This window comes from Pristis pectinata, chromosome 2 (genome assembly GCF_009764475.1).
Source record: "Pristis pectinata isolate sPriPec2 chromosome 2, sPriPec2.1.pri, whole genome shotgun sequence".
Lineage (NCBI taxonomy): Eukaryota > Metazoa > Chordata > Chondrichthyes > Rhinopristiformes > Pristidae > Pristis > Pristis pectinata.
The window spans coordinates 31,342,169-31,369,856 of record NC_067406.1 but is presented as its reverse complement, the minus strand read 5'-3'; the positions used below and the strand labels follow the sequence as shown (position 1 = coordinate 31,369,856).

The following is a 27,688-nucleotide window of genomic DNA, read 5'->3' as shown; positions in this document are numbered from 1 at the left end:
CTTGGATTTTTACAAATTCCACTGTGGCATTTGAACTCACTTTGTCTGCATCATCAAGCTTTGAGTTTACCAATCTAGAACTACAGTATAACCACTATACTAATGTAGAAAGACTGAGTCAGTCATTTATTACAAAAAAAATACCATTTCACTCAAGAGGTTGATTACCACTTACCCTGAAAAGAAATTCTTCATTCCATTTTGGATTCAGTGACTGGAAAAGAAAATTCAAGACATAAGTTTTACTTCTGCATTCAAACACAAGTAACCTTAAAGTCTAACTACCTCCAGCAGAAATCAGATAAGCCAACCAACTAACTGCAGGAATCAAAAAACAAACGCACTTGTTTTAGGCAGTACTTCCCCCACTTCCCCCTCCCCCCAACCACCCTGCAATAACGAATGTGATTGGTTAACATGAATTCTTAATATGAAATGGTAATCAAAAATAAATGAACTGGTGACAGTATTTTGTGGAAAAGATGACAGTGATTTCAAAATAGCAATAGAGGAAAACAAACACTAAAACAGAGTACATATATATGATCGTAGATGCATCTGCAAAAAAGTGCTTTCATTAAGTTGAAAATAAGACTTAGAAAATATTTATAAAAGGCAACACCAGTTAAGGGAAAAGCCAAATATCTGAAAATAACCACATCATTAACCAACAACTGTTCAGCCTGATGCAGGACAAAAACCAAATTCACGCAGCCAGCTGATTATAATGCTTTCAACATGTAGTACAAACTGCACTCTTCATCGAGTTCTCATTCGACAGGGGCTCAACTACACGAGTAGGTGACAAAAGTTGAAACAAGCCCACAATCTTTAAAGCCAGCCTGGCACACTTTAGGAGGTGCACCAAAGAGAATGGAGGAGAGCGAAGGGGAGGGCAGTGGTAAAGAGGATGGAGGGGAGGGAGGAGACACCAGTTCTATATTTCATACAAGTATATGGTTAGGATCAGGAAAAGGCTATTTGGCCCCTCAAGCCTGCACCATCACTTAAAACTCCAGCTGATCTAACTGCAGCCTCGGTTCTGCATTCCAATCCAGAAATCTTTCACTCTTTTGCTTACCAGATGTCCACCTACCTCTGCCTTTGAAACATTCAAAGATTCTGCTTCCACTGCCCATAGAGGAACAGTGTTCCAACAAGTTCCCCTGAACATCAACATCCTTCAGCACCCTACCATTGACTGTACTTCCCCTAATTGACCTCCCAAAATGCATCACTTTGCACTTGTTGGAATTAAATTTCATCTGCCTGCATTCTACCCAACTTTCCATCTGATCTAACATCCTGCTGTAGCCTTAGACAATCTTCTTTGCTATCTACAACACTGACTTTCATGTAATCTGCAAAGTTATTAATCATAGCTGCTACATTCACATCCAAATTATTAATAAATATCACGAGCAACAAGGGTCCCAGCACTGATCTCTGTACACAACTGATCACAGACTTCCAATCAGAAGAGCATCCTTTTACCACTACCCTCTGCCTCCTATCACCAAGCCAATTATGGATTCAATTAGCCAGCTCACCTTGGATCCCATGTGCCTTAATCTTCTGGACAATCATGTCAAATGCCTTCATACTTTTTAGTTACCTCCTCAAAAAACCCGATCAAGTTAGTGAGGCAGCTTTTCTCCTACCAAAGCCATGCTGACTTTTCCTGATCAGCCCCTGCCTTTCCAAAATGTACCTAAATCCTACCCCTAAGAATTTTCTCCGATAATTTCCCTACCACTCCCTAAGGATCACCAACCTGTAGGTACCTAGCTTATCCCTGGTGCCCTTCTTAAATAAAAGAAGAACATTAGCTCTCCTCCCGTCTCATCCATCTCTGGGGATTTATCAACCCTTGCGTGTCCCTTAATATATCTAACACTTCTTCCTTCTTAATACTGACCTGCTCCAGATAATCCACATACACCTCCCTGAATTCATCATCTTTCTTGTCCTCCATACAAATGAGAAGTGTTTAGTTAGGACCTCACCCGCATTGCCTGGATTCACAGATAGATTACCCCTTGGGTCTCGAAGGGGACCCATCTTTTCCTTGGCTCCTTGACATTGTTTTGGGATGCTCCCAAGAGTACACTAACAAAGAAGACACATCCATCTGCAGCATCATTATTCACAGGACCACACATAAATGTTGAATTGCCCTTGTCCCATATGGTTAGATTCTACTTCACTTGATTCAACCCATCAAGTCCATGCTAGCCATTAAGCACCAATTAATCTAACAGTAATCCCATTTTATTCTCCCCATATTCCCAACAGCTCCTCCCAGATTCTACTATCAACCTACACCAGGGACAACTTTACAATGGCCAATTAACCTATCTTTGGCATGTGGGACGAAACTGGAACATGTGAAACCCATGTGGTTACAGGTGTAAGGTTACAGACTCATCCACACAGAAAGCAGAGATCAGGACTGATACACACAAAATGCTGGAGGAACTTAGCAGGTCAGGCAGCTGTCCTGATGAAGAGTCTCGACCTGAAACATCGACTGTTTACTTCTCCTCCATAGATTCTGCTTGAGCTGCTGAGTTCCTCCAGCATTTTGTGTGTATTGCTCCAGATTCCAGCATCTGCAGAATCTCTTGTGTCTGAGGTCAGGATTGAACCTGGATTGCTGGAGCTCTGAGGCAGCAGTTCGACTTGTCGAAACGAGTACATTTTATTTATCTTTATCAATTTCAACAAAATTAAGAAGAGTCCTTGTAAATCTTAACAAACGACTGGATTTCTTGCAAGCAAAACACCTGAAACCTACCTTTTTGATTGTTTTTGTCTGAATCAAGGCAAGTTCCCGATTCTCATCGGCCACATACAAGGACAATTTCACATAAGGATCACTAGATTAAAAAAATAGAAATGTCAAAATTAACATTAACTTCACTTCTGTGTGACAATCTGTACCTAATTAGCAGAAAAGTTGGGTTCACAATGCTTTTCTGACACTGCTCTTCTCAACAGCACAGGCCATTTGGCCAGCCATCCTAAACATCCATTCAATTGTAGGTCCAAACATTAGAGAGCAGGAACAATGAAAACTGCCTCCAGTTTCTTTGAGCAGCCCCTGAACCCAAACAAAATTCTCTGTTGAACATAATTAAGTGGCTGGTGAAATAACAAAACTTGTTGTTACCTACCAGCAAAAATAGAAACACACCTAGTCATGTATAAGTGTTAGAAACTATTCTATTAATAACTACTTGCGATAATAAAAGTAAAAACATTAGATATCAAACATAATCCCCAAGACTAAACTCAAAGTGTGTGTGTGTGTGGCAAATTCCCAAACCCCCAAGTCTAGGAATAGTCCTCAAAGTTCAGTTCAGTAAGTCATCAGGTGAGAAGCGAGCAAAGACTTTTGCAAAACCACAGTTGACTGAAGAGAGAATGTAGAGAGAAATTACGAAATCCACATGTTCCAAGATGGAACCCATACGACACCTCAATCTCCGATGATTTCCATGGCTTTGTTCCGAAGTATCTGTCAACCTGAAGGCATTCAATATGTTGCCGCCCCACAGAAATACCTGTTTCCCACTACAGGTTAACGACAAAGTGGACTCCACTTGATTGCTCCAAAAATCCATACATGGATTGTATATGACAGACACAGCTATTGTTCTTCATCCATTGTTACGGAGACCAGCAGTCAGTGTCTCTCTCTCTCTCTCTCTCTCTCTCTCTCTGTCTCACTGAGCAAAACCATCAGCACATTGTTATAATCTTGCTGCCTTGATGATACCACACACACACTACTACTCTACTGTCCAGGTGCCTTAAAGGGACATTCACCAAATAGCAACCTGACTCATAACACTGTTCATCATTAGAAATATTTATTACTAGGTATAAATCTTTTGGGCTTGAGAAAGAACTACTGATAAACAACATAAACAGGAATACAATGAACAATGTATACAATGAACAACTTATGAATTGTTATGACTGGACTTCAGTTATCTTCTAATTAATATTAAAACAAATACCAGAGGCATTCTGATGCTTGCAACAGGCCAAACTCAATATAAGATTGAAATTAGCTTCCTGATGGATTCAGAGGTAAACCACTCAACTTGGATGGTTCCCAATTCAATGTAATAAATCTACTAGAAAATCTGGTAGCTCTTCAAATAGCACAGATGACACTTATCTGAGTTACTGGGGGGGAACTAAGAGCAGACAGACACAGGTGGTGCCATTCTCAATCCTTCAATCTCCCTTAAACACAAGGAGATGTCAAGGTGCTGAGAATTGTAAATCTCAAAAAGGCCAGTGGAACATAAACTAGAATAGTCATATTTTGTGTACACAGATTTAAAAAGTTGAAAAAGTTGGCTTGTTCATAAGATTGAAGATGATGATATAAGAAGGGATAGCAGCAGTGAAACAAAAATGACTGGAGAGGGATAAAAGGCAGAGTTTCCAAATTCAGTATTAGGACCACTGCAGTCTTTGATACACATTACATCTTGGACACTTTATATACCCGTTTTGGGATCTGCATTTTCAAGAGGTGCAGAAATGATGGATCTGGGCACGTTTGCACACAAATCTTAGAAAAACCAATTAACAATAAATTCAATAAAGCATATATGGGATCCTGGAGTCCATAAACTGAGACATTGTGACTTTAAGCTGAAATCACCCCCAGGACTTCTTTTCAATTCTAGCATTTCAATTCAATTCTTTGGGAAGGATTAAGGCTTTGGAAAGGTCTCAGAAGAGATTTAACAGACTAATGACAGGGGTCAATGATTGTTGTTGGATAGATATTCTGAAAATGGGATCCTTCACCACGGACAAGAGAAAGTTAAGTGGGGACTTGGTAGATTGCTTCCAAGTTATCAAGTGAATAAAATAAAGCTTTCAATGGCAGCCACGGGGTTGAGAACCAGAGTGCACAGATTTAAAATAATTGACACAACAACCAGAGGAAGAAAACTTCTTAATCCAACAGACAATTAGAATTTGGAAATGTACGACGCCATGTAGCAGTGAATACTGATTCAACAGTAACATTCAAAAGGAAACTGAACAAACATTCAGAGACACAAAAGCTGTGAGAATGTGAAGCATACGCAAGGACTGGACAGACAGGATTTTTTGCTTTACCAGCCAATGCAAAGGGTCAAATGTACTTCTGTACGGTTCTAGTTTATGATTTACCACATACAATGTGACCATCACCATGATGTACACCCGGCATTTTTTCATCCTTCCCTATTGCATTCTCTTGGTTTTAAGTATTCCCCTCTCCTGGGCTCATTCATTTCCATCCACTTGTAGCCACAGAAACTTCTGTAATAGATTCTTTTACACTTCCAAACCACAGGTTATGTTCCAGAAGGTTTCTTAACTACATGCTTGTGACTTTACACATAAACACAAATTCCCTACATCTGCTTCACAGTATACAAGCTCTATCCTCTTACAGTTCTTTAACTAGCTGCAACACACCAAAGTCATTGTATTCCTCCCATTCTGTCCTCGATATCCTACAGGATTTTCATTCTGTCATTACTGGTCAAGTCTCCTTATGTCTTATCCTTAAACTCTGGATACTCCTCCCTAAATCATGACGCCATTCTACCTCTACCTTTCATCTCTTAAGCAGTTCTCTAACACCTACCAAACTTTTTTTCACCTTTGTTAATATGTTCTTTTGTACCACAGAGACTTAATGCCTGATTAATACCTTGAGACATTCCGATATGTTTAAAGGTGCTATAAAAATGCAAGCTCTTTTCCTTAGCTAACTTGACCACTGGTCGATACTGCATAGATTAATCCTAGAATTCTTAACCAGGCTATTAGAATCATCTAGTTTCATGGACTAATCAAAACAGGGAGATACAACAAATTACATTTTTCAGTCTTGGGAGAAATCTTCAGCAACATGCATTGTATTTATGACTGCACTGGTAACTTTTCCATTTATTAGTTGCTGCAATAATTCACAAATTTCATAATACAATTAACTTTGCCTCTACTTATAGTGCACTTAGAAATACAAATCTCCATAAATTGATCAAGGCGAAATGTGAATTATACTTCATCCCTCAAGTATCTTACTTTAAACTTTGGTTAAATATTTCAGAGTCAAAAATGGAAATTAAGCCATTGCTACCTCAAAGATGATCAGCTAATATTTAAATTATATTCAACTTTAACAAATTAACAACACAATTAAATATGCAATTTTTTCAACTTGCCCATTGAGTATTTCCAAAATTCACCAGAGTGCTCAAGTCCTTGTATACAAAGGCCAAAATTGATGAGAACCTTAAAAAAAACTCACCAGCTGCATTTGAGTGCAACATTTATGGGCAGTCAGTGCAAGAGGACAAAGCTAGCCAACCTTCTCACTGGTCTGTCAAAGCCAGCCATGTATAAGTGTGGGTTTAGGTAAATAGATGAGGAGGGTCACTTGGAAAGCCAGCATCTTGCACTTAATGTCTATGTGTAGTTGGAAACAGAATATTAAATCTCTCTGGGATGTTCTAAAACATCAATGCTTCAGCACCACGATTATCAACAAGAATGTTTTCAAACTAAGCATGATGACACAACTTGAGCAGCAGGGGGTGCTCTTTATTAGCTACATCAATCTTTAACACAAGCAGAAGGTAAAGCTTTTATGAGCAAACTCATCTTGGCCTCACAAGAGTAATTATCACACACCATCACCACTATCTATAAAATACTGTTTCATCCTTCCCCTCACTGCCACCGACATCTCCTATTAAGAGTATTTGCCCACTTCTCTAAAGAAAACTCGCAAAGAATGCAACAGCAGTATATGTGAAATAAAAACTAAAAATGTTGGAAAACACTCTTTTGACAGATACTGCTTGACCTGCTGAAAGAGTTTACACTTCAGATTGAAGAAACTTCATCCACACAGGGAAGTGGAGAAAACAAGTTAATTTTTAGTTGGGAGGACTCAGGGGATGGTGGGGTTTGGATGAATGGACAGAACAGAAGTAATGTCCCAAATTCTGAGAGGCCAGTATTACCAAGGTGATTCCACAGTGTTCCTTCATTTCTTTTCTCTCTGCCTCAAACTGGCCCTATTAATCTAATGCAATCCAGATGAAGGGTTTCGACTGGGAACATCGACTATCCATTTCCTCCATAGATGTTGTCTGAGCTGCTGAGTTCCTCCAGTTTTTTGTGTGTTGCACATTAATCTATCAACCGGACAATTCCTTAAAAGCTTCAGCACTTTGCCACTTCTGACAAAGAGTCTTTGACCTTAAATTTTAATTCTGTTTCCCTTTCCACAGATGTTGCCTGATCAGCTGCGTGTTTCAAGAATTTTCTGTTTTTATTTCAGGTTTTCAGTTTCTGCAGTTTGATTTTCAGCAGTAAAAAAATTGTTGGAACAAGGTAGCAAAAAAGTTTTTCGCAAAATGTCCATCCTTGGTGCCAAATGAAGCCCACAAAGACAGCTCTTCAAAAGCAATATCCTTGTGTTATGCAACTTAGCTCCACTCCCACAATCTTCCAATTCCTTCACTAAATAGTTGGCTCTTTTAGATACACTAACAATAACAATAACAGTTACAATAACAAAACAAGCTGACTTGCAATTCTTTCAGCCATACAACTGGTGCACCATTATACCCAAGCAAAATATTTCCAGAATTTAATGACCATATATGGCCTGTTGTCATATTCACTTGTTTCAAATATTATCCTAAAGGATGAGCTCCGACAAATCTGCATAGGTGAAACAAATATACTATTCTGGTAAAATGTGTATGCACACAGCTATTCCATTCAAAAACTCACTGGTACCTTTAAAGATAGCTCAAAATATGTTTTCAGTAAGTCTTAATTAAAGCCATTATGCCAAGATGGATCTAGAAAAATCAGTTTTTTTTCCAGCTTTTTCAACAATTCTTTTATTCTGAGACATTCTGTCTGCATCAGTGGAACCTAGCCTCCCATAAGCTTGGCAATTACAGTATGACAATATATAAACAACCTACAAACACTGAAAAAGAGCACATAACTCCTCGACCAAAAACTGATAGGATGACCTCAAAACGTGAACCATCTGTCAAAACTTTTTTTCTAGTTCTGTACACAATAGAGTTTCTTCTTCAATTTGCAGAATCAAAATCACATCTTCAGAATAAATACCAGGATTTCAACAACATGACCACCACATCACAAGGTTTGAACATGGCAAAGAACTTCAACTGCAACATTGGAGATACCAAAACAAATATATGATCAAGTTCCAGAGTTATGTGGGCATTGCTGGCATATTTCGTTCTTCATTCATTCTTCCCAAGAAGTGATGATGGCCACTTTGTTAAACTACTGCTGTCAAGGTCTGACAGTTCCATCCATCTGCCACCACCTCCATCTTTGCTAGAAGTTGTGTTTGCTTCCATGGTGTCAAGTTTTACAAGTTTTTCTGAAGCTGCATCCAAAAACAGAATCGGAGAGTACTTCATCATACTCCTGAAGGTGCCCCCTTGCAAATGAGCAAGGGCCATGGAGACTTAGCCACTGACCTACTATAGCAGTCAAGGCATTCATGAAGTGGGAGTTGGATTCAACTGTTTCAAGAAGTTTTTTTTTAAATGTATAGTGTTTAACACACCTCAAGTGGCTGTACAAGGTATGGTCATTCTTAGCTTATTGGTTCATCCGTCAAGTGAATATGTGCTTTCTCATTGGTTGATTTTGCCACAAGTATCTAATAGGTTTTCTGTTTGGACTATTGTTAGCTAAGGAATACCTTTTATTTCCGGTATAAAAGGTGCTTTTTGTTAATCACTTTCTTGCTTGCCTCTCTTTCTCTCTCTTTTGCTGTCTTGCCTCTATCTCTCTCTTACTTATCTTGTTCTCTTGCTCTCTTCCCCTTGGCCCAAGCTCATTTTTCGTTCCTTTGTCTCAGCTCGTCTCCAAGCAGTAAAGCTAGTGCCATGTGCTCTGTGACTGTTTCTTTGTTTTAAACTTTTCCAATAAAACTTTGTGAAGCACCAAATTGTTTTCAACTCATTCTTGGACTCCTGAAAGAACCTGTGGATTCGAAAATAACCAGATCTGACATGGGCTAAGCTGAGTTTGGAGTTAATAGTGACAACTGCAACCCTCTGACCACACTCCCCTGCAACATTACATGAAGGTGGTGGTTGAATCACCAATGGTAAATGCTATAAATCCACTCAGTGTCAAGGGGGACCTTGTTTCTCCTGTTGAAACTGATCATTGCTGGGCATTTGTGTAGTACAAATGTTTCAAGTCGACATTTTTTTCAACAAAAGGAGGAAGATCAAGAAGCAGAATGATTTGGGGTAATTCTGGGTACAGGAAAGGATAAGTTATCATACTAGCTTTCCAAGTTCCACTGCTCGAGAGGTACATGCAAATCCCACCACGGCAGCTGGTGAATTCAAGTTCAACTAATTAACTAAATCTAGATGCAGTAACGGTAAACATGAAACTGTCAGACCATCATAAAAAACAAGGAAAGAAATCTGCCATCCTTGTCTTGGAGATCTATATATGAGTTTATAAGTAAGATGGGACACAGAGTCATGGGGTGAGTAAAAGAAGCAACTGTGTTTAGAGTAATATTTCTTTTAAACAAAGAGGTGTGGAATTTCAAGAGAAAATCTTCAGGTTAAATAAAACACCATGTAATCTTACAGCAAGGTTATTTTAACTATTTTCTTTATTTATTAGATTAACTCTTGGATGAGGGGGTAGAAGGGTGGGTTGGCAAGTTTGCAGACACAAAGGTTGGTGGTGTTGAGGATGGTGTAGAGGATTGTCGAAGATGGCAGAGGGACACTGATAGGATGCAGAGCTGGGCTGAGAAATGGCAGATGGAGTTCAATCTGGAGAAGTGTGAGGTGGTACACTTTGGAAGGACAAACTCCAAGGCAGAGTACAAAGTTAATGGCAGGATTCTGGGTAGTGTGGAGGAGCAGAGGGATCTGGGGGTCCATATCCACAGATCCCTGAAAGTTGCCTCACAGGTGGATAGGGTAGTTAAGAAAGCTTATGGGATATTAGCTTTCATAAATCAAGGGATCGAGTTTCAAAGCTGTGAGGTAATGATGCAGCTCTATAAAACTCTGGTTAGACCACACTGTGTTCAGTGTTCAGTACTGTGTTCAGTTCTGGTCGCCTCATTATAGGAAGGATGTGGAAGCATTGGAAAGGGTACAGAGGAGATTTACCAGGATGTTGCCTGGTTTAGAGAGTATGCATTATGAGGAGAGACTAAGGGAGCTAGGGCTTTACTCATTGGAGAGAAGGAGAATGAGAGGAGACATGATAGAGGTGTACAAAATATTAAGAGGAATAGATGGAGTGGACAGACAGCGCCTCTTTCCCAGGGCACTAATGCTCAAAACAAGAGGACATGGCTTTAAAGTAATGGGTGGGAAGTTCAAGGGAGATATCAGAGGAAGGTTTTTTACCCAGAGAGTGGTTGGGGCATGGAATGCACTGCCTGGGGCAGTGGTGGAGGCAGGTACATGGGTCAAATTCAAGAGATTAAGAGACTAAGCATGTGGAGGAATTTAAAATAGAGGGATATGTGGGAGGAAGGGGTGAGATAGTCTTAGGCAAGGTTTAAAGTTCGGCACAACATGGTGGGCCAATGGGCCTGTATTGTGCTGTACTGTTCTATGTTCTATGTTCTAACTCAACCAATGGATGGAAGTGTAGCAGGGCAACTCAGACCCATTGAGTGCACCTCCTGTACCATGTTAGAACTCCAGAACTCTATGTGCCCTCCCATGCCATAGCAGTGCAGATAGTAGAGTATCGCCTCACAGCACCAGAGACCCAGGTTCAACCCTGTCCTTAGATGCTGTGCAGTTTGCACATTCTGCCTACGACCATGTGGGTTTCTAATGGATCCTACGATTTCTTCTCACATCCCATTGACGTGCAGATTGGTAGATTAATTGCTGCTATAAATTGCACCTACTGTATAGGTGAGTGGTAGATGGTGGGGAAGTTGATTAAAATGTGTGGAGAATTTTTTAAAAAATGGGATTAATGTAGGATTAGTGTAAATGTTGACAGTCAATGTAGGCTCAGAGGGCCAAAGGGCCTACTTCAACATTGCATCTATCTTTCATCCCAAGAGTCATCGGTTGGAGGAGCTCAAGCTCTGAGCTTTTGAGGTTGAACAGCAGCTGGCAGCAGTATGGTGCATCCATGAGGCTAGATATTTCATGGACAATATGTTTCAGGATATGGGCACACTGCATGACAGTTCAAAGAAGGAAGGAATGTTGTCTGGAAAACAGAAGAAAAAAGAGCAGGTAGATGGCTCTGAGACTTTTAAGGGCACCTTGCCCCATCAGCAGTTTTCAGTGTTGAACATGATGGGGAGTGCAGTTGGGGGCAAGGTCATCATAGTTGGAAGGGAGGAGAAAGGTCAAGTGCAACAATTGCAAGGATTCTACGATCAGAGAGAACACAGTGTTTCTGTGGGCATGCTGCCTCTTTGATGCCAGGATGAAAGATATCACTGAACAACTGCAGACCATTCTGGAAGGGGAGGGTGAACAGTCAGAGGACGTGGTTCATATTTGTGCCAATGACGTTCATACATTTCAGGTAAATTTTAAAGGGAATGGAAAGAGACTACTCCCTGTGCTTTGCACCAGTCGGTATAGAAATATGATCTCCTCCTTCACTCTTGCCTTATAAATACCTACTTCCCTAGTTAAGCCCAATGTAAAGCAGTAAACAAGGTTGGCCAGCAACAGGCACAATTAATCATGTGGAATTACAATGTCATGTGAATAACAAAAAACAGCTGAACGGCCAGGAAGCAGTTCTGAATATTTCCACGCACAAGGTTTCAAGACAGATACGGAAGAGATGAAAGAAGGATAAGATATTTACTTATTAGTCACATGCACTGTATATCAAAACACACAGTGAAACGCATCTTTTTGCATTTACTGAGAATGTGTTGGGGGCAGCCTGCAAGTGTGGCCACTCTTCCGGCGCCAACATAGCATGCCCACAGCTCCTGACCCGTACGTCTTTGGAACGCAAGAGGAAACCAGAGCACCCGGAGGAAACCCACGCAGACACGGGGAGAACATACAAACTCCTTACCGACAGCAGCGGGAATTGAACCCGGGTCGCTGACACTCTAATAGTGTTACGCTAACCGCTACACTAAAGAAAATATTGCAGTGCTGAAAAGTGTCTGGTAACAATGAGAATCTCTTGAGAATTAAGCAGCAGAGCTGGGACTGTGCTATATGTTGTCAAGTAGTGAGTAGGATGTAGAGGAGCAAATTTGCAGGAAAAGAGCAGAGATGTGCAAAAAACATGGAGTAGTGATAATGGGGATTTCTACAATTCACATTGGTATTGGTATTGGTTTATTATTGTCACTTGTACCGAGGTACAGTGAAAAGCTTGTCTTGCAAACCGATCGTACAGGTCAATTCATTACACAGTGCAGTTACATTGAGTTAGTACAGAGTTCATTGATGTAGTACAGGTAAAAACAGTAACAGTACAGAGTAAAGTGTCACAGCTACAGAGAAAGTGCAGTGCAATAAGGTGCAAGGTCACAACAAGGTAGATCGTGAGGTCATAGTCCATCTCATTGTATAAGGGAACTGTTCAATAGTCTTATCACAATGGGGTAGAAGCTGTCCTTAAGTCTGGTGGTACATGCCTTCAGGCTCCTGTATCTTCTACTTGGACAGCATTATCATAATGGACAAAGATGGGGGAGGACCTTAAGTGTGCTCAGAGGAACTTTCTTGATCTGTACATTTCTGGCTCAATGAGGTAGGTGACATTCCTGAACTTGGTTCTGGGAAATGAGCCAGGCCAAGTGCAGTAAATCCCAGTGAAGGAACATCTAAGAAACTGTGATCATAACATCCTAAGGTCTGGAAGAGCTTTGGGAAAGGACATAAGCCACTCCAATGAAAACAAAATGGTCAAATGGACAAGACCCAATTTCAATAAGATAAGAACAGGTCCAGTCTGGGTAAAATGGAATCTGAACTTGACAAATCTTGTTATAATTGAGGACAGAGCTCTGTGGATGAGCAAAAAGATAGAGCAAAATAGAATGGAAAAACACATGACAGATAGCTGGTTGCTTACACAAGTCAAAATCAGGCCAAGTACAGTAAGTTCAGGGGGGAAATAGAAAGGCAAATGAAAGACAGAGAAGTCATGCAGACAGATTAACAACAAATATAACTGTAATTCACAAATATTCTTTAGGCATTTAAGTGGGAAGAGGGTAGTAACAGAAGTAGGACCTATCAGACACCAAAACAGAAATCTACTAATGGAGACTGGGGGTATGGATGAAATATTGAAGAGGTGCCGTTAAATCAGTCTTCAGCAAGAAAGATGCTGCTGGGATCTCAGCATAGAGCTAACACTTGATAAGGGGATAGTAACAGTGAAGCTGGCTCAACTCACTGGATAAGTCAGCTGAACACATTTAAGAAGATGATAAATAAATTTCTGCATGCAATAGACGTCAAGGGATATCAGAAGAAAACAGGAACATGGTACTGAGATAAATGATCAGCCATAACTGTATTCAATGGTGATGCAGTCATGAGGGGCTGAAAGGCCTGCTTCTGTCCTTATGTTCCAAGCAATGTGGGAGAACTCCTAATGAATACCTCTCATCTGTATACACCAAGGAGAAGGATGTGGAAGATAGTGAGTTCAGGGCGGAGCATGTGAGTAATCTGGAGCAAGTCAGTATTAAGGAGGAGCTGTCAGAATGTTATGGGATGCATTGATAATCCACCTTCAGTAGATCTATCCCAGTTGCTATGGGAAGGGAGTCAATTGCTGGGGCCGTGATGGAGATTTTTCCACATTTGCTAGCTACAGATGAGGTGCCAACAGACTGGAGGATAGCTAACATTGTTCCTTTTATTTAAGAAGAGCAGCAGGGATAAGCCTGTTAACTACATGCTCGTGAGCCTCAAGTCAGGGACAGGAAAATTATTGGAGAAAAACCTAAAGGATATGATTTATGTACAATTGGAAAGGCAGGGGACAACCAGGGATAGTCAGCATAGGTTTGTGTGGGTAAATCCTGCCTCACTAATTTGATTGAGCTTGTTGATAATACAACTAAGAAAACTGATGAAGGCAGGGCAGTAGACATAGTCTATCCGGACTTTGCTAAGACATTTGACAAGGTCCACATGGTGAGCCAGCTAATTGGATCTAAAATTGGTTTGGTGATGGGAGACAGGGGGTAGTGGTGAAAGGAAGTTTTTCTGATTGGAAGTCCGCGACTGCTGGTGTACTGCAGGGATTAGTACTGGGATGCTTGCTGTTTATATTTACTAATGACTTGGATGCAAAAGTAGCAGAAATGATTTGTAACTTTGTGGATGACATAACAGATGGTGGTGCTGTAGATAATGAAGGTGGTTGTCTAAGGTTACAGCAGGAGATGGAAAGTTGTGTAGAGCAGTGGCAATAGAATTTAACCCCAACAATTGCGAGATGATGCATTTTGGGAAGTCAAATGGGGGTAGGACATATACAATAAATGGTAGGGTGCTAAGGAATGTTAAAGAACAGATGGACCTTAGAGTCCAAGTCCATAGTTCTCCCGAAGTGGCAACACATGTAGATTGGGTGGCAAAGGCAGCATCTGACATGCTTGCCTTCATAAATTGGCACATGAATATTAAGTTGGGACATTATGTTGCAACTACAAAACACTGTTTATACCAGACTTGGAGCATTGTCTGCAGTTTTGGTCGCCACACTATGAGAAGGACACTGTTGCACTTGAGAGGGTGCAGAGGAGAATTACCAGGACATTGGGCAGGCACGGTAGTGTACCGGTTAGCGAAACACTTTTACAGTGCCAGCGATCCAGGTTCAATTCCAGCCGCTGTCTGTGAGGAGTTTGTACGTTCTTCCAATGTCCGGGTGCTCCGGTTTCCTCCCACATTCCAAAGACGTACGGGTTAGGAAACTGTGGGCATGCTATATTGGCGTCAGAAGCGTGGCGACACTTGCAGGCTGCCCCCAGAACACTGTACGCAAAAGATGCATTTCACTGTGTGTTTCGATATACATGTGACTAATAAAGATATCTTATCTTGTTTGGATTGGAGAATGTTAGTTATGGCGTGAGACTGGATAAGCTGAGTTTGTTCTTCCTGGAGCAAAGAAGGCTGAGGGATGACCTGATAGCGGTATATAAAATTATAAGAGGCATGGATACAGTAGATATCAGAATCATTTTCCCATGGTAGAGATATCAAAAACAAGAAAGCATAGATTTAAGGTGAGTAGAATTAGTTTTAAAGGGGATTTGAGGGGAAAGTTTTGTTTTAAAACACAGAGAGTGGTTGATATCTGGAACTTAATGTCTGAGGAGTTGGTGGAGTCCAATACAATCACTGGGATTAGTGCAGATGAGCAAACTGGTTGTCATGGACCTGGTTGGCCAAAGGGCCCTTTTCTGTGCTAGACAGCTCTATGACTTTCTGACTCAAATTGCACAGAGTACTCTAGCTATGGCCAAAAGCTCAGGATTAAATTCCTTATGCGTTGCCCATCTCAAGAACTGATCAATATCTTCCTGGAACTTCAGTCCACTTGCTTCCCTATCATCACCAACACCAAATTTTTGGGCCATCTGCAAACTTTTGAACTAGTCTCCCACGAGGGACCTTGTCAAAGACCATCTAGGTCCACACAGACGACATCAACTCTTACTGCCCTCATCAACACATTTTGTTTCCTCTGAAATATTCAATCAAATTGATCAGCCGTGATCTCCCCCTCACAATAAATTGAGATGCTGGAAATCTGAAATAGAAACAGAAAGGTATGGAAATATTCAACCAGTTAAACTGGATGTTTGGAATGGCAGAGTTAGTGATTCGCGTCCAAAACTCTTTGATCGATGCTGCCTGGTTCGTCAATGTTTCCAGCATTTTATGTTTTCACCTCCCCTTAACAAAGCTATTTTAACTATCCCTGCTTTCTAAATTAAGGATAATCCTGTCCCCAATTTTTTTTCCAATACCTTCCCTACCACTGATGTTAGACTCACAGGCCTGTAATTATCTGGCTTATTGCCGCTGCCTTTCCTGAACAAACTACTGTTCTCCAGTCATTTGGCACTTCACCTGTGGCCAGCAAAGATTTAAGCATCTGTCAGGGCTCCAGCAATCTCCTCGTTTGCCTCCCATAGCAGCCTGAGATTCATTTCCATGGAGATGGACTAACACTGAAGGGTGGCTAATGTTGTATGATTACTTAAGAAGGGCAACAAAAACAAGCCAGGAAACTATAGGCCGGTGAGTCTGACATCAGTGGTAGGTAAATTACTGGAGGGGATTCTGGGGGACAGGAACTATCAACATTTGGATATTCAAGGTCTAATTTGGGATAGTCAGCACGGCTTTGTGTGTAGGAAATCATCTCTGATAAATCATCTCTTGGAGTTTTTCAAAGAGGTAACCAAGAGGGTAGATGAAGGTAGGGCCGTGGACACTGTCCATATGGACTTTAGCAAGGTCTTTGACAAGGTCCCGCATGGCAGGATAGTCTGGAAGGTTAGTTCATATGGGACCCAGGGAGAGATGGCCAACTAGATTCATAATTGACCCGATGGTAGGAATCAGAGAGTGATGGTCAAAAGTTGCTTCTTGGACTGGAGGCCTGTGACTAGTGGTATGCCACAGGGGTCGGTACTGGGACCTTTGTTGTTTGTTATTTATATTAACAATTTGGATGTGAATGTACAAGGCATGATTAGTCCGTTTGCATATGATATTAAAATAGGTGGTGTTGTAGGCAGCGTAGAAGGTTATGAAAAATTATAGGGGGATCTTGATCAGCTAGGTAAGTGGGCTGAAGAGTGGCAAATGGCTTCCAATTTGGATAAATACAAAGTGTTGCATTTTGGGAAGTCGAATCAGGGTAGGACTTATACAGTGAATGATCAGGCCCTGGGGAGTGTTGTGGAACAGAGGAACCGAGGAGTACAAGTACATAGTTTGCTGAAAGTGGCGTTACAGGTTGACAGTGTGGTGAAGGTCTTTGGCACACTGGCCTTCATCAGTCAGGGCACTGAGTACATGAGTTGGGGTGTTATATAGCAGCTGTACAAAATGTTGGGGAGACTGCACTTGGAGTATTGTGTACAGCTTAGGTCACCCAGGAAAGACATCGTTCAGCTGGAAAAAGTGCAGAGATTTATGAGGATGTTGTCTGTACACTAGGGCCTGAGATATCGGAAGAGGTTGGCCAGCCTGGTAGCGTCAGAAATTGAGGGGTGACCTTACAGGGGTGTATAAAATTATGAGGGGCATAGAGGGGCCGAATACAGGTAGAGTTTTTCCCAGGGAAGAGGGAACTAAAAACTATAGGACTTAAGTTTAAGGTTGAGAGGTGAAAGATTTAAAAGGGACCTGAGGGGTAACTTCAGCATGGACAAGTTGGGCCGAAGGGCCTGTTTCCATGCTGTGTTACTCTATTTTATCAGGGCCTGGGGATTTATCCACTTTTTTTGCCAGTTAAGACATCCAATACCCTCTTCTTTTTAATGATAACCTGTTCTAGAATTTCACAGTCCCAATCTCCCATCATATAGCCTCACAAATGTTTTTTAAACCCAGAACATTCTTCTATACCTGAAATAGGAACTAGGAATATTATCACCAAATGTAGCCTTCAGAACTTTTGGAAGGAAAATGAGAAGCACAGTTTTTTTTTAGTTCGTAAGCAAGATGTAGGTTCCTGGCAAGACCAGCATTTACTGCTATTCCAAATTGCCTTGATGGGATGGTGCCAAGCTGCCTCCTTGAATCACTGTTGTCAGTGTGCTGCAGTAACAGCATAATGCTTTTAGGCTGGGAGCATGAAAATTTTGATCTAGCAGTGAAGGGCAGGCAATACACATTCAAGTCAGAAAAAACTATAACTTGGAAGGAATATTGGAGATAGCGGACATTACCATACAGTGCCATTATTATTGTTTTAAGTAGTGGAGGTGTTAGGTTAGGAAGTGCAAGGTCAGCTGCTCTCATTAATTTCTTAGATGGTACATACCACGGTCTGTGTGTTAGAACTGAAGGGGGAAAGCAAATAGGATATCTTGACCTCAGCTTCTATAGTGTTGCTGGAGGTGCCCTCATTCAGATTCTCCTGAGGTGCTTTGCAAATAGCAGAGGGACTTGGAAAATAAAGAAATGAGTTGCACTGCAAAAAGTTTAGAGTCTAATGACTGCAAAGTGTTATTATTGGGGCATTTGATGGTGATAATTGAGGGATAGTGTTTAAAATCCCTTCTTATGGAAATGGTTCAAGTCTGACATTACATGGTGCGAGTGTTAGTTGTTGCCCATGCCTTAAGGTTGCCTGCGTATTGCTGTATGGAGGCATGGACAGCTTTGTTATCTAAGGAGCTGGAAATGGAACTAAACATTGGTTAATATGCAGCAAGCAACCCCACTGCTGGCACGTGATTGTGGGAAGGACAGAGACAGAAACTGAGGATAGGGACTTGGACTCAGTCCTGACGAACATCTGCAGTAATTTCCCTGAGGCTGTAATGATTAGCATCTAGCAACCACAAACATCCTTCTTTAAGGCAGATTTGATTCCAGCCAGTGGAGATTTTGCTCCCAGATTCTCACTGCCTTAATTTTACAGGGTCACCTTCATGTCACAGATGGTCAAAACCTGCCTTGATGTTAAGGGCAGTCTATTCTGCCTCACCCTTGCAATTAAGGCCTTTTGTCCACAAGCTGCCAGGAAGACATATCCGAACAATCATGCAAAATCCCAAATTGAGCACCACAGGCCTCAGTATTATTCAGAGAAGCTAATTTAGCATCTATAGTATTAGCAGATGAAATATTTATGATAGAATGTGACAATATAATTGCCAAATTAAACAAACTCAGAGGATAATACACCCTTGGAACGAATGGGCTGCATCTGTGTACACTAAAGGTTCAGAAGGGATGAGGTTGACACCAGTACATAAAAGAATCCTCAGATAGGGGAACAGTACTGGAGAATTCGAGGACAGTCTGATTCCCAAGCATAAAAAGGGAGACAGAACAAATTCAAATATGCTGTATAATAATTAGCTAAATGTCCATGGCACCAAAGATAATGGAATCCTTCATTCCAGATGAAACAACAAAAAAACATTCAGACTGAAAGTATAATAAAGAGTAGTCAGTGTAGGTTTGAAAACTGGAGGTCAAGGCTGGGCAAATTCAGTAACGTTTTAAGACATAGCACGAAGGGCAGGCAATGGTAATAACGTGGTTGCAATACATTTGGATTTTTCAAAAGGCCTGTGATAAGATGTCACATGGTAATCTCATGACTAAAATCAGAATGTGTAATCAGATTATTAGCAGTAGAACACCTATACAACAGAAAACTGGATTTAGGAGTCAAGGCTATTTATTCTGAGAGGGAATAAAAGTGGAAATTGCTTTCCTATCAGGAAAAGAGTGTTGGCAGATCAAGACACGTAACTCATGGTCTACAATGCAACAGAGATTATTCCCCTGCCACAATGAAACCTGCACCATCTACTGCAGTCACCTCAAGGCACTCTGAAGTTAGATACCATCAATGCTATCTCTGCAAAATCCTCAAAATTCTTTGGAAACTTAAGTAAAAGCAGCATCAGTGTCCTCTTCCAGGCCAAGATTCCTAGTACAGAGGCCCTTTTACACTCAGTTGGGCATGCCACATTGTTTGCATGTCCAAAACTAGACTCCCAAAACACTAAAGCTCTATCATGGGAAGCTATTACCAGCTAGACACAGGAAAAGATTCAAGAATGTGCTTAAAGCTTTCTTGCAAAACGCAACATCCCCACTGACTCCTGGAAATTCCTAGCTCCTGACTATTTAAAGTGGTGAAGGAACATTCAGGATGATACTGAGAATCTCAAAACTGTATATCCAGAGAACATAGATGCCCTACGTTAATGCCAAAAGGAACGCACCACCTTACAAACAGTCCACCCAACCAATCAGGCACCTCCTGTCCCATCTGTGGTGACGTCTGCAGTTTTCACATTGGCCTCAGCAGCTACCTCAGAAGCTGCAAAAGTGGACTGGAAGGATGTCACCCTCGATCCTGACAGACTACCTGAGATGAAGAAGAAAATAAGAAGGCATTTCTTGGAACATAAGCATCTAAATAGGGTAGCTAAAGAGGGCCTGGGGAGGGGAGGGCAGGGAAGAAATCAAATTCAAAAATATCAGAGGTAGGAACAGAAAAATAACAAGGACACTAATAAAGCACTAGGGTTTCACTTTAGAAATAGAAAATTCAAAAACAGAGATGTTAAACTTCAATGGATCCTCATTTGGACCAATAAGAACAGCTCTGGTCCCATTATGAAGGTAAGGATATAAAGATATACTATAGAAGGCAGATTAATAATTTTCTTTTAAAAAATATAGATAATATCAGAACTGCAGAATATATCTATCAGGTAGGACTGAACAGACTTTTTTTTTAAAAAAAAGCAAATTCTAAGTAGGTGGTTGAAAGAAAAATAAGTTTTGATGGGGTTGATACAGATCAAGTATTCCCATTTGCAGATGCAAGCAGAATTAAGGATCATTAATAATTTGAATCTCAGAGAAAGAATCTGGTAGGAACTTCATCACCAATGAGTGATAAGAAGGTGGAACTTCCCACCGCAAGGAATAATTGAGGCAATTTATCCAGACATTTAAGGAGAATCTCAAAGCTCAGAGCATAGAAGAACAGAAGCAATGAAGAAGCAAGATGAAAGTTCAGAGAAATTTAACATGGAGCATAAAATTCTGGCAAAGACCAGTGGTGCCGAATGCTTCTTTAATTGCTAAACTATAAAAAATTTGTACTTTTCTATTTAGGCTTTCTTGTATTTCGTGGAAGAATGTTTAGCATATGCACAGCTTAAGTTTAGCAAAGTCTATATAATCACTTGTTTTCACATGACAAATATGACAATTGCTCTTCTCGAGCTCAGATTTTTGGGTCTGTTTCAGCTTTGGTGAAACTGGCAGTCATTCAGTTTTCCAGTTTGACATATCTGGTAACATCTGAAAGAGATGCTGGCATTAATATCCAATCCATATGTAAAATCTAGAGTGTATGAGGAGCAATGGATTGTTTAAACTACATTAGAAGCACAAAATGCTAGAAATGCACAAAATGATAGGAGGTGAGCAGGCACTTGTGGAGAGCAAAACAGTAAATGTTTTGTGTCAATGATCTCTTCTGAGAATGGGGAACATTTCTCACATTTCTCATATTTCCTTACAACAGGAAGTGGCCTTTTGGCCCATTGAGTCTATGCTGGCTGTCAGAGTAATCCCATTCCCCTGTAATCTTTTCCTTCTCATGTACTCCATTGACTTTTTACTGGATTCTCTCCCTACTGTATGTGGGTGGGAGTGATATGCAATAGTCGCTTGAGCTACCAACATGTGGTCTCTTCCTACTCAAGGAGGTCCCAGTTCCTGCAATCCTTCCCCCTCACTGGTCTCTTTTGATTCACCTTGGCCCAGTATCCCATGCCCTCAAACTGACAAGGTCCCTTTGAAGTTACCAGGTTCACTGGGAAATTTATTACATGACCATGAAACATCTAAAAATGTGAATTTAAAAACTTACTGGGTATTAAAAGGGAATAGCACTCAATAGTCCAGAAAATCAGTCTGGCATAAAAGTCCCAGGCATGTCGGATTATCACAGTTTTATTATAAATAGGCTGGAAATTAACCTGTTCACATAGCCATTGACACTGAACACACATTGGCAACTTTCATTTTAAAAGGCAGAAAAATACCAATGAAAAAATTCAGGAGAAGCACACTGCAGAGAAGGTGACAGGTTTAAAAAGTCATGTGATGTGACAGTTAGAATGTTGAGAAACAGTCAATTCAAACCTTCACATAGACTAAGTTGGATTGGACAACAGCCCATTGCATAAAGAATTCTAAAATCATTGAACAGAGCAAACCATTCAGAGCTTTCTCTCCTGTTCTTCTATTTGATCAGGTCTTAACTAATTTTTATTTCATCTTCATTTACTTTCCTTGCTTCAATATCCCTCAATTTCAAAATCCAAAATTTTAGATTTCCATTTTGAAGTTTTTGACCAATTTAACCTTCACAATGAACAGTAATTCTGGTTCCCACTGCAGACTCTGAGCCAAGTGCTTCTCCTAATCACTCTGAATTCTCACAAGCTAATGCCTGCCTCTGCTCTGGATTCTGCCCACCAGAGACAGTAGTTTCCATCAAATTAGCAAAGTTTTTTTTAAGCACCTCAATCAGATCAGCCTTTAACCCTCAACAATCCAGAGAGTGCAAGCCCATATACAGTCTAACCAGGAAGTTAAACACAATGGGCCAAGATTTCCTCAGAACATCTTGCTACCTGTGCTCACTAACACTGCAATCTGATCAGATCACAAATCCCACAAATACTTTAAAGGCCATTTATGCAACATCCTATGATTCAAGTGGCTGTCAAAGGACTTCAACGCTTTTGAATGTCCCTAATGTTAGCATTCATAAATGTTGATATAAACAATTTTAAAACTGTATAGTCATCAGAATATTTAAAAAGAAACAAGATCAAAACAATTTTATTTAACAACACAATAAAAATGAAAATTACCTGAACCCTACAATTCTTGACCTTAACCAGATCTAAACTGGCACAAGTTCAACAGACAACACCAGCATAGTTGCTGGGAAATTGTGAAAGTTCTCATTTCACCAGTAGACTACACAAGGAGTCCAGCATCCAATTCAAGGTGTTAAAGATTTGAAACCATATAACGGTTGATTTAACAAACATTAAAATTAAAGATGTTGTCACTCTTATGATTTTGCAAGTCCTGTTTACATTACCATTCAATTATTCCATGAGTCAAGTAGGGTGCAGTGATCAGCTGAACATTAGTTTGGGCATTCAGATTTTACGTATGTCTGTTCAGTCCCAAATTTCCTCACTAATTACAAACATAACTGATGGCAGTTTTATGTGAAACTCCTGGTTCTTTTGTTAAGATATGGATCATTACAATTTCTGTTCCAAAACAAGGAAACTGCACTTTTTCCCTATTCAGCCCAAGAATCTCCTTCCTCAGGAAAGTACCATGAAGCAAAATCTGACCTTGGGAAAGTTTATCTCTGTGAAACAAACCAAATTTGATTGAGAGCAATAAAGAGAACATATTCGTCTTCTTCACCAAATTGTGAGATTGTCGACACCAATAATAGCAGTCACCAGCAATACTGTAAACAAACCACCACAATTCAGCAACATCTTTTGAAATGATTTGAGTACTGGAATTAAGATGTACATTTTACTGACAGAAAAAGGGAGAGACAGACAATTCAGAAAACAAAGCTGTCTTACTGCTGTCAGACTTTAAGTACTCAATTTTATTTTAAAGGGAAGAAGTGACAGATTTACCAGAAATTGTCTTTAAAGAAATTGTCTGAAAGCTAAAAGCTCTCTTGCCACTATTAAAAAATCTCAAGTAGAATTTTTCAGCCCTGTTCAGCCATTCTGATGAGACCAGTTGCGAATTAAGAGTGGGATTTTAAACTGAACCAAGCATTCACATTTCAACAACACTATACATTCCATTTGGGAAATATGTACTTTGTCAGAGAGCTAGTTAAAAAGCTTGGCATTCTCAACTAGTGCAAATGAACAGCAGTCATTTGAAACATACTTGCAAGCAGCACATGAAATACACACCTATTTTAAATTTGAATTGTGATCTACATGATCAGGCCATTATCTGCTAACTTCTCCAAAACAATTTCTCATAATATTCACCAAGGTTTTTCAAACAAAAATAGATCGGTTTTCAGCTTTGGCTTTGTTGCAACTGCACAACTGGGACAGCTGAATTTGGACTAATCTATCTACAATAACTTCTTATTCTTATCAGGCAGTCCCTCGGGATGAAGGATAATTTACCTCCACTATGATTTTGTGGATTCCAAACTGGCTGATGAGTCCAATGTGGGAATAACAGCTTTTTCCACAAGTGGAGGCTGACAGAGTGCATGAATCAGTAGGCTGTGAAGTGGTGTGCTCCTTCTATCACATACACAAGACCCCTGTGTAATTAGCACGGGCTGGCACAGTAGTGCAGGGCAGGCACGGTAGTGTAGTGGTTAGCGTAACATTATTGCAGCACCAGTGACACGGGTTCAATTCTGGCCACAGTCTGTAAGGAGTTTGTACGTTCTCCCCGGGTCTGCGTGGGTTTCCTCCGGGTGCTCCGGTTTCCTTCCACATTCCAAAGAAGTACGGGTTAGGAAGTTGTGGGCATGCTATGTTGGCGCCAGAAGCATGGTGACACTTGCGGGCTGCCCCCAGAACACTCTACACAAAAGATGTATTTCACTGTGTGTTTCGGTGTACGTGTGACTAATAAAGATATCTAAATCTAAAAATCTAAATACCCATGCCTTGAGGTTTTCGATACTGTCCTGAATGCATCTTCTCCACTTTCATGGGCAGGAGATTCCCACGAGTCAGAGGGATGTTGCATTTACTCAAGGGGGCTTTAAGCACATCTCTGAATCTTCTTTTCTGTCCACTTTGGAATCTCTTCATGAGGAATAAGGGAAGACAAAGGAGTGAGGTGGGAAGGAAAAAGAAATGGTGGGGTTACCGAAAGTTAGAGAAATCGATGTTAAGGCCATCAGGTTGGAGACTCCCAAGGCGGAATATGAGGTATTGTTCCTCCAACCCGCGCCTGGCCTCAACGTGGCAGTAGAGGAGGCCATGGATAGACATGTCAGTATGGGAGTGGGATGTGGAATTGAAGTGTGGATTCTGTCTACAAGTATAGGTGCATAACAATTAGCCACGTGACCACATCGCAATCAAGGGAGCCATGTGACCACATTGCAATTGAGGGAGCCACGTGACCACATTGCAATCTAGGTATGCATCAGTCAACAGATAATAATATCCAGGATACATGATAAACATGGTCAAAGTATGTGCATATCAACTCCAAGTCTGTAATTTTTCCTCCAAATATATTGAAGATTTTTTTAAGCAGCATTTTTAATTATACTGTAGTTGAATAAATTTGAAGTTGAAACACAACCACTGGAATCAGAGCTTCAAGTACTTCTAGCACAAGAGTCTAATGTGCCCGATTTATTAGCAACTATAACTCTTGGCAAATATATCAATAAGACAACTGTAAAAAAAAGACTGCACAGCTGAACAAAAAGAAACTATTACTAGAGAAAACATGTCCAGATATATTACACTGTTAAATCAGGATATACAAAAATTTAAGGTCCAGTAACCTGGAATTGTGGTAAAATTAACAACGATGTTTATCAGCATCAAGAAGTAGTTTGGGCAACTTCTTATGAGCACACATACATGACAATCAGGAAGCTGCTGTCCAATTTGCAACTTATCCACAAGCTTTTCTACATAGGGTTCTTACTGAGAAACTCACATCTTTAAATTTATGAGGGTGCATATTCACAGCATACACAGTTTCTAGCATTTTCTGGTTTTATTTCAAATTTCCAGCATCTGCATTTTTGGTTTGATTTTCATTCAGTTCACATGAAAGTGCACTTGAATGTTTGACTGGTGAATCCCTTGCGTGAGAGAACATCTTCAAAAAAAAGAGGGAGCACCTTGTCTTCAGTATCATCCATTGTTAGGCAGAGAGCTGGAAGCCATTAACCTGTTGTAATCCTCTCTGTTGTTGGAGGTGTTCATTTCTGTACATGCACATCATAACTTTTGAGATCATTGTGCCCTATTTCTATTTTTTAAATTGATTTAGTGGTATGATACTTTGTGGGCTCCCAACCTCAGATGTTACTTAAAGTCAGCTAACCTTTGAGCTCCTTCACCCCTTACAAGAATCAATGTTTCCAAGTTTGTGAAAAGGTGCATTTTTCCTCAGTTTATTCCTTTAAGTGTATAAACCTAGTCCCAGAAAGAGTTTTGAAATGAAGACTGAAGGTTAAAGTTTTAATTACAGACATTGACATGTTATTTTAAAACCAATGGAATTTTTTACTGCTGCAGGGGATTAGAGATAAGATGTGGCTTTGAAGTCAAAAATCAGTTATGGTATCTGACTCAATGTCAATGAAGCTTTTAATTTTTTTTTGGTTACACTAAGAAATTGCTTTTGATACATCCAGTCTGAATTTAAATGAATAGTATCGTTTAGTTTTAATTTTAACATTCATTTAAGTGCAGTTTAATTCAGTTACTGCAAGCCCAACAACAAATTTTCTGGATTGGCTCCTGTCACACTGAGGTTTTGGCAAGCAAGAAGGACCATAAATGTTATTGATTAAAGCTGTTGGTTACCATTTTAAATGTTATCTTTGATTTGACATTTTTTTTAAAAATTCACCAAGTCTATGGGCAATGTAGAAGAATTTATTATCCCATCAAGCTTATATTTCATTGCTTGAAATGCTGCAATGTGGGTAAATGTAGAGAAGTTAACCTTTTCCATTAACACCTCATTTGCTCTTCATACCAGAGAATGGAGCTTTTCTTGGGGAAACAGATGAATTCTGACAAAATCTGCCAATACAGTGATCAGGTTTATTTTTAAATGGAAAAAGAAAAAACTCACAATATATTGGGATTAAATTCAGCATAGATATTAATCCAATTGTGAAATTTAAGTTAGGAAAAGTGTAGTTAAGCACAGATAATTAATTACTTTCCCTTGGAGAAGTATGTATCCTTTGCCAATGGAAGGTGAAGGAAAACTTGCAATAAATGGTACCTGTGGCAGGGTGCTGGGATGCTACATTGGGTATGCCGGTGTGATTGATTATGAGGGAGGCAACAAGCTGCAAAAATACACAGTGAGGTCACGCAGAGGACTGAGTCTCAGACATGCACAGTAACCTATCAAAAGCATTTTGTGAAATTATTATTGTGACTAGAGAGAGAAAGAGAGAGAAAAAATGTTTAAATCATCATGTCATCACTGACATTCCATCCACAGAGGCTTATTTTGAAACAATCAAGCTTGAATAGTATCAAATAGGAGAACAAGACTTACCACCTATGAATCAATGACCAGATAAGTCATGATACCGACCAAAGAGATAGTCACAGGGGTTATGGAAGCACTGGTCACAGATTGGTCCACAGATTTACACTAATGGAGCCATGGAGCACCACTACCTCACCCTTCCCACCAACGTATTCTTTTAACAGGACCATAAGAAGATTGATGGAGACAAGTGCAATCTCTCTGTTGATGAAGGCCTGGAGGATTGTTGGGACTGCCAACTTCTGCAGGAAAAGGAACTCTTTGACCCAGGAATGGATAACTCAACTAGAGAAGTCTCTAACCAGGATGAGAGTGTGGACAACGAGATGGAATCTGACCAGAAGTACTTCACTTGCTGCCACTCACTTGGAATGACAAGGAAGAATAATTGAATTCAAGGGGAATGATGGGTTCCTGACAAGTCAATTGAAATCTGTAGTTTCCTGCAATTCCTTAGAATGTGATTTGCTTAACAGGGGTGGTGGGATAAAGCCACATATGACGAGACAAGGGACCCAGCTTACTTTGAGGTGATGCATATGCTACCATCA

General features: G+C 40.3%; 1 protein-coding gene across 9 annotated transcripts in view; it reads right to left on the bottom strand.

The window, feature by feature from the left end:
- nedd4l (NEDD4 like E3 ubiquitin protein ligase) overlaps positions 1-27,688 on the bottom strand; it is a 316,982-nt gene that overhangs the window by 183,232 nt on the left and 106,062 nt on the right. For all 9 annotated transcript variants that reach the window (XM_052036646.1, XM_052036653.1, XM_052036662.1 and 6 more), the window contains 2 exons: positions 2,798-2,879; positions 176-214 (listed from right to left, as the gene is read on the bottom strand). In XM_052036646.1, the coding sequence (XP_051892606.1) occupies positions 176-214; positions 2,798-2,879 (121 nt within the window). The remainder of the gene's footprint in view (positions 1-175; positions 215-2,797; positions 2,880-27,688) is intronic.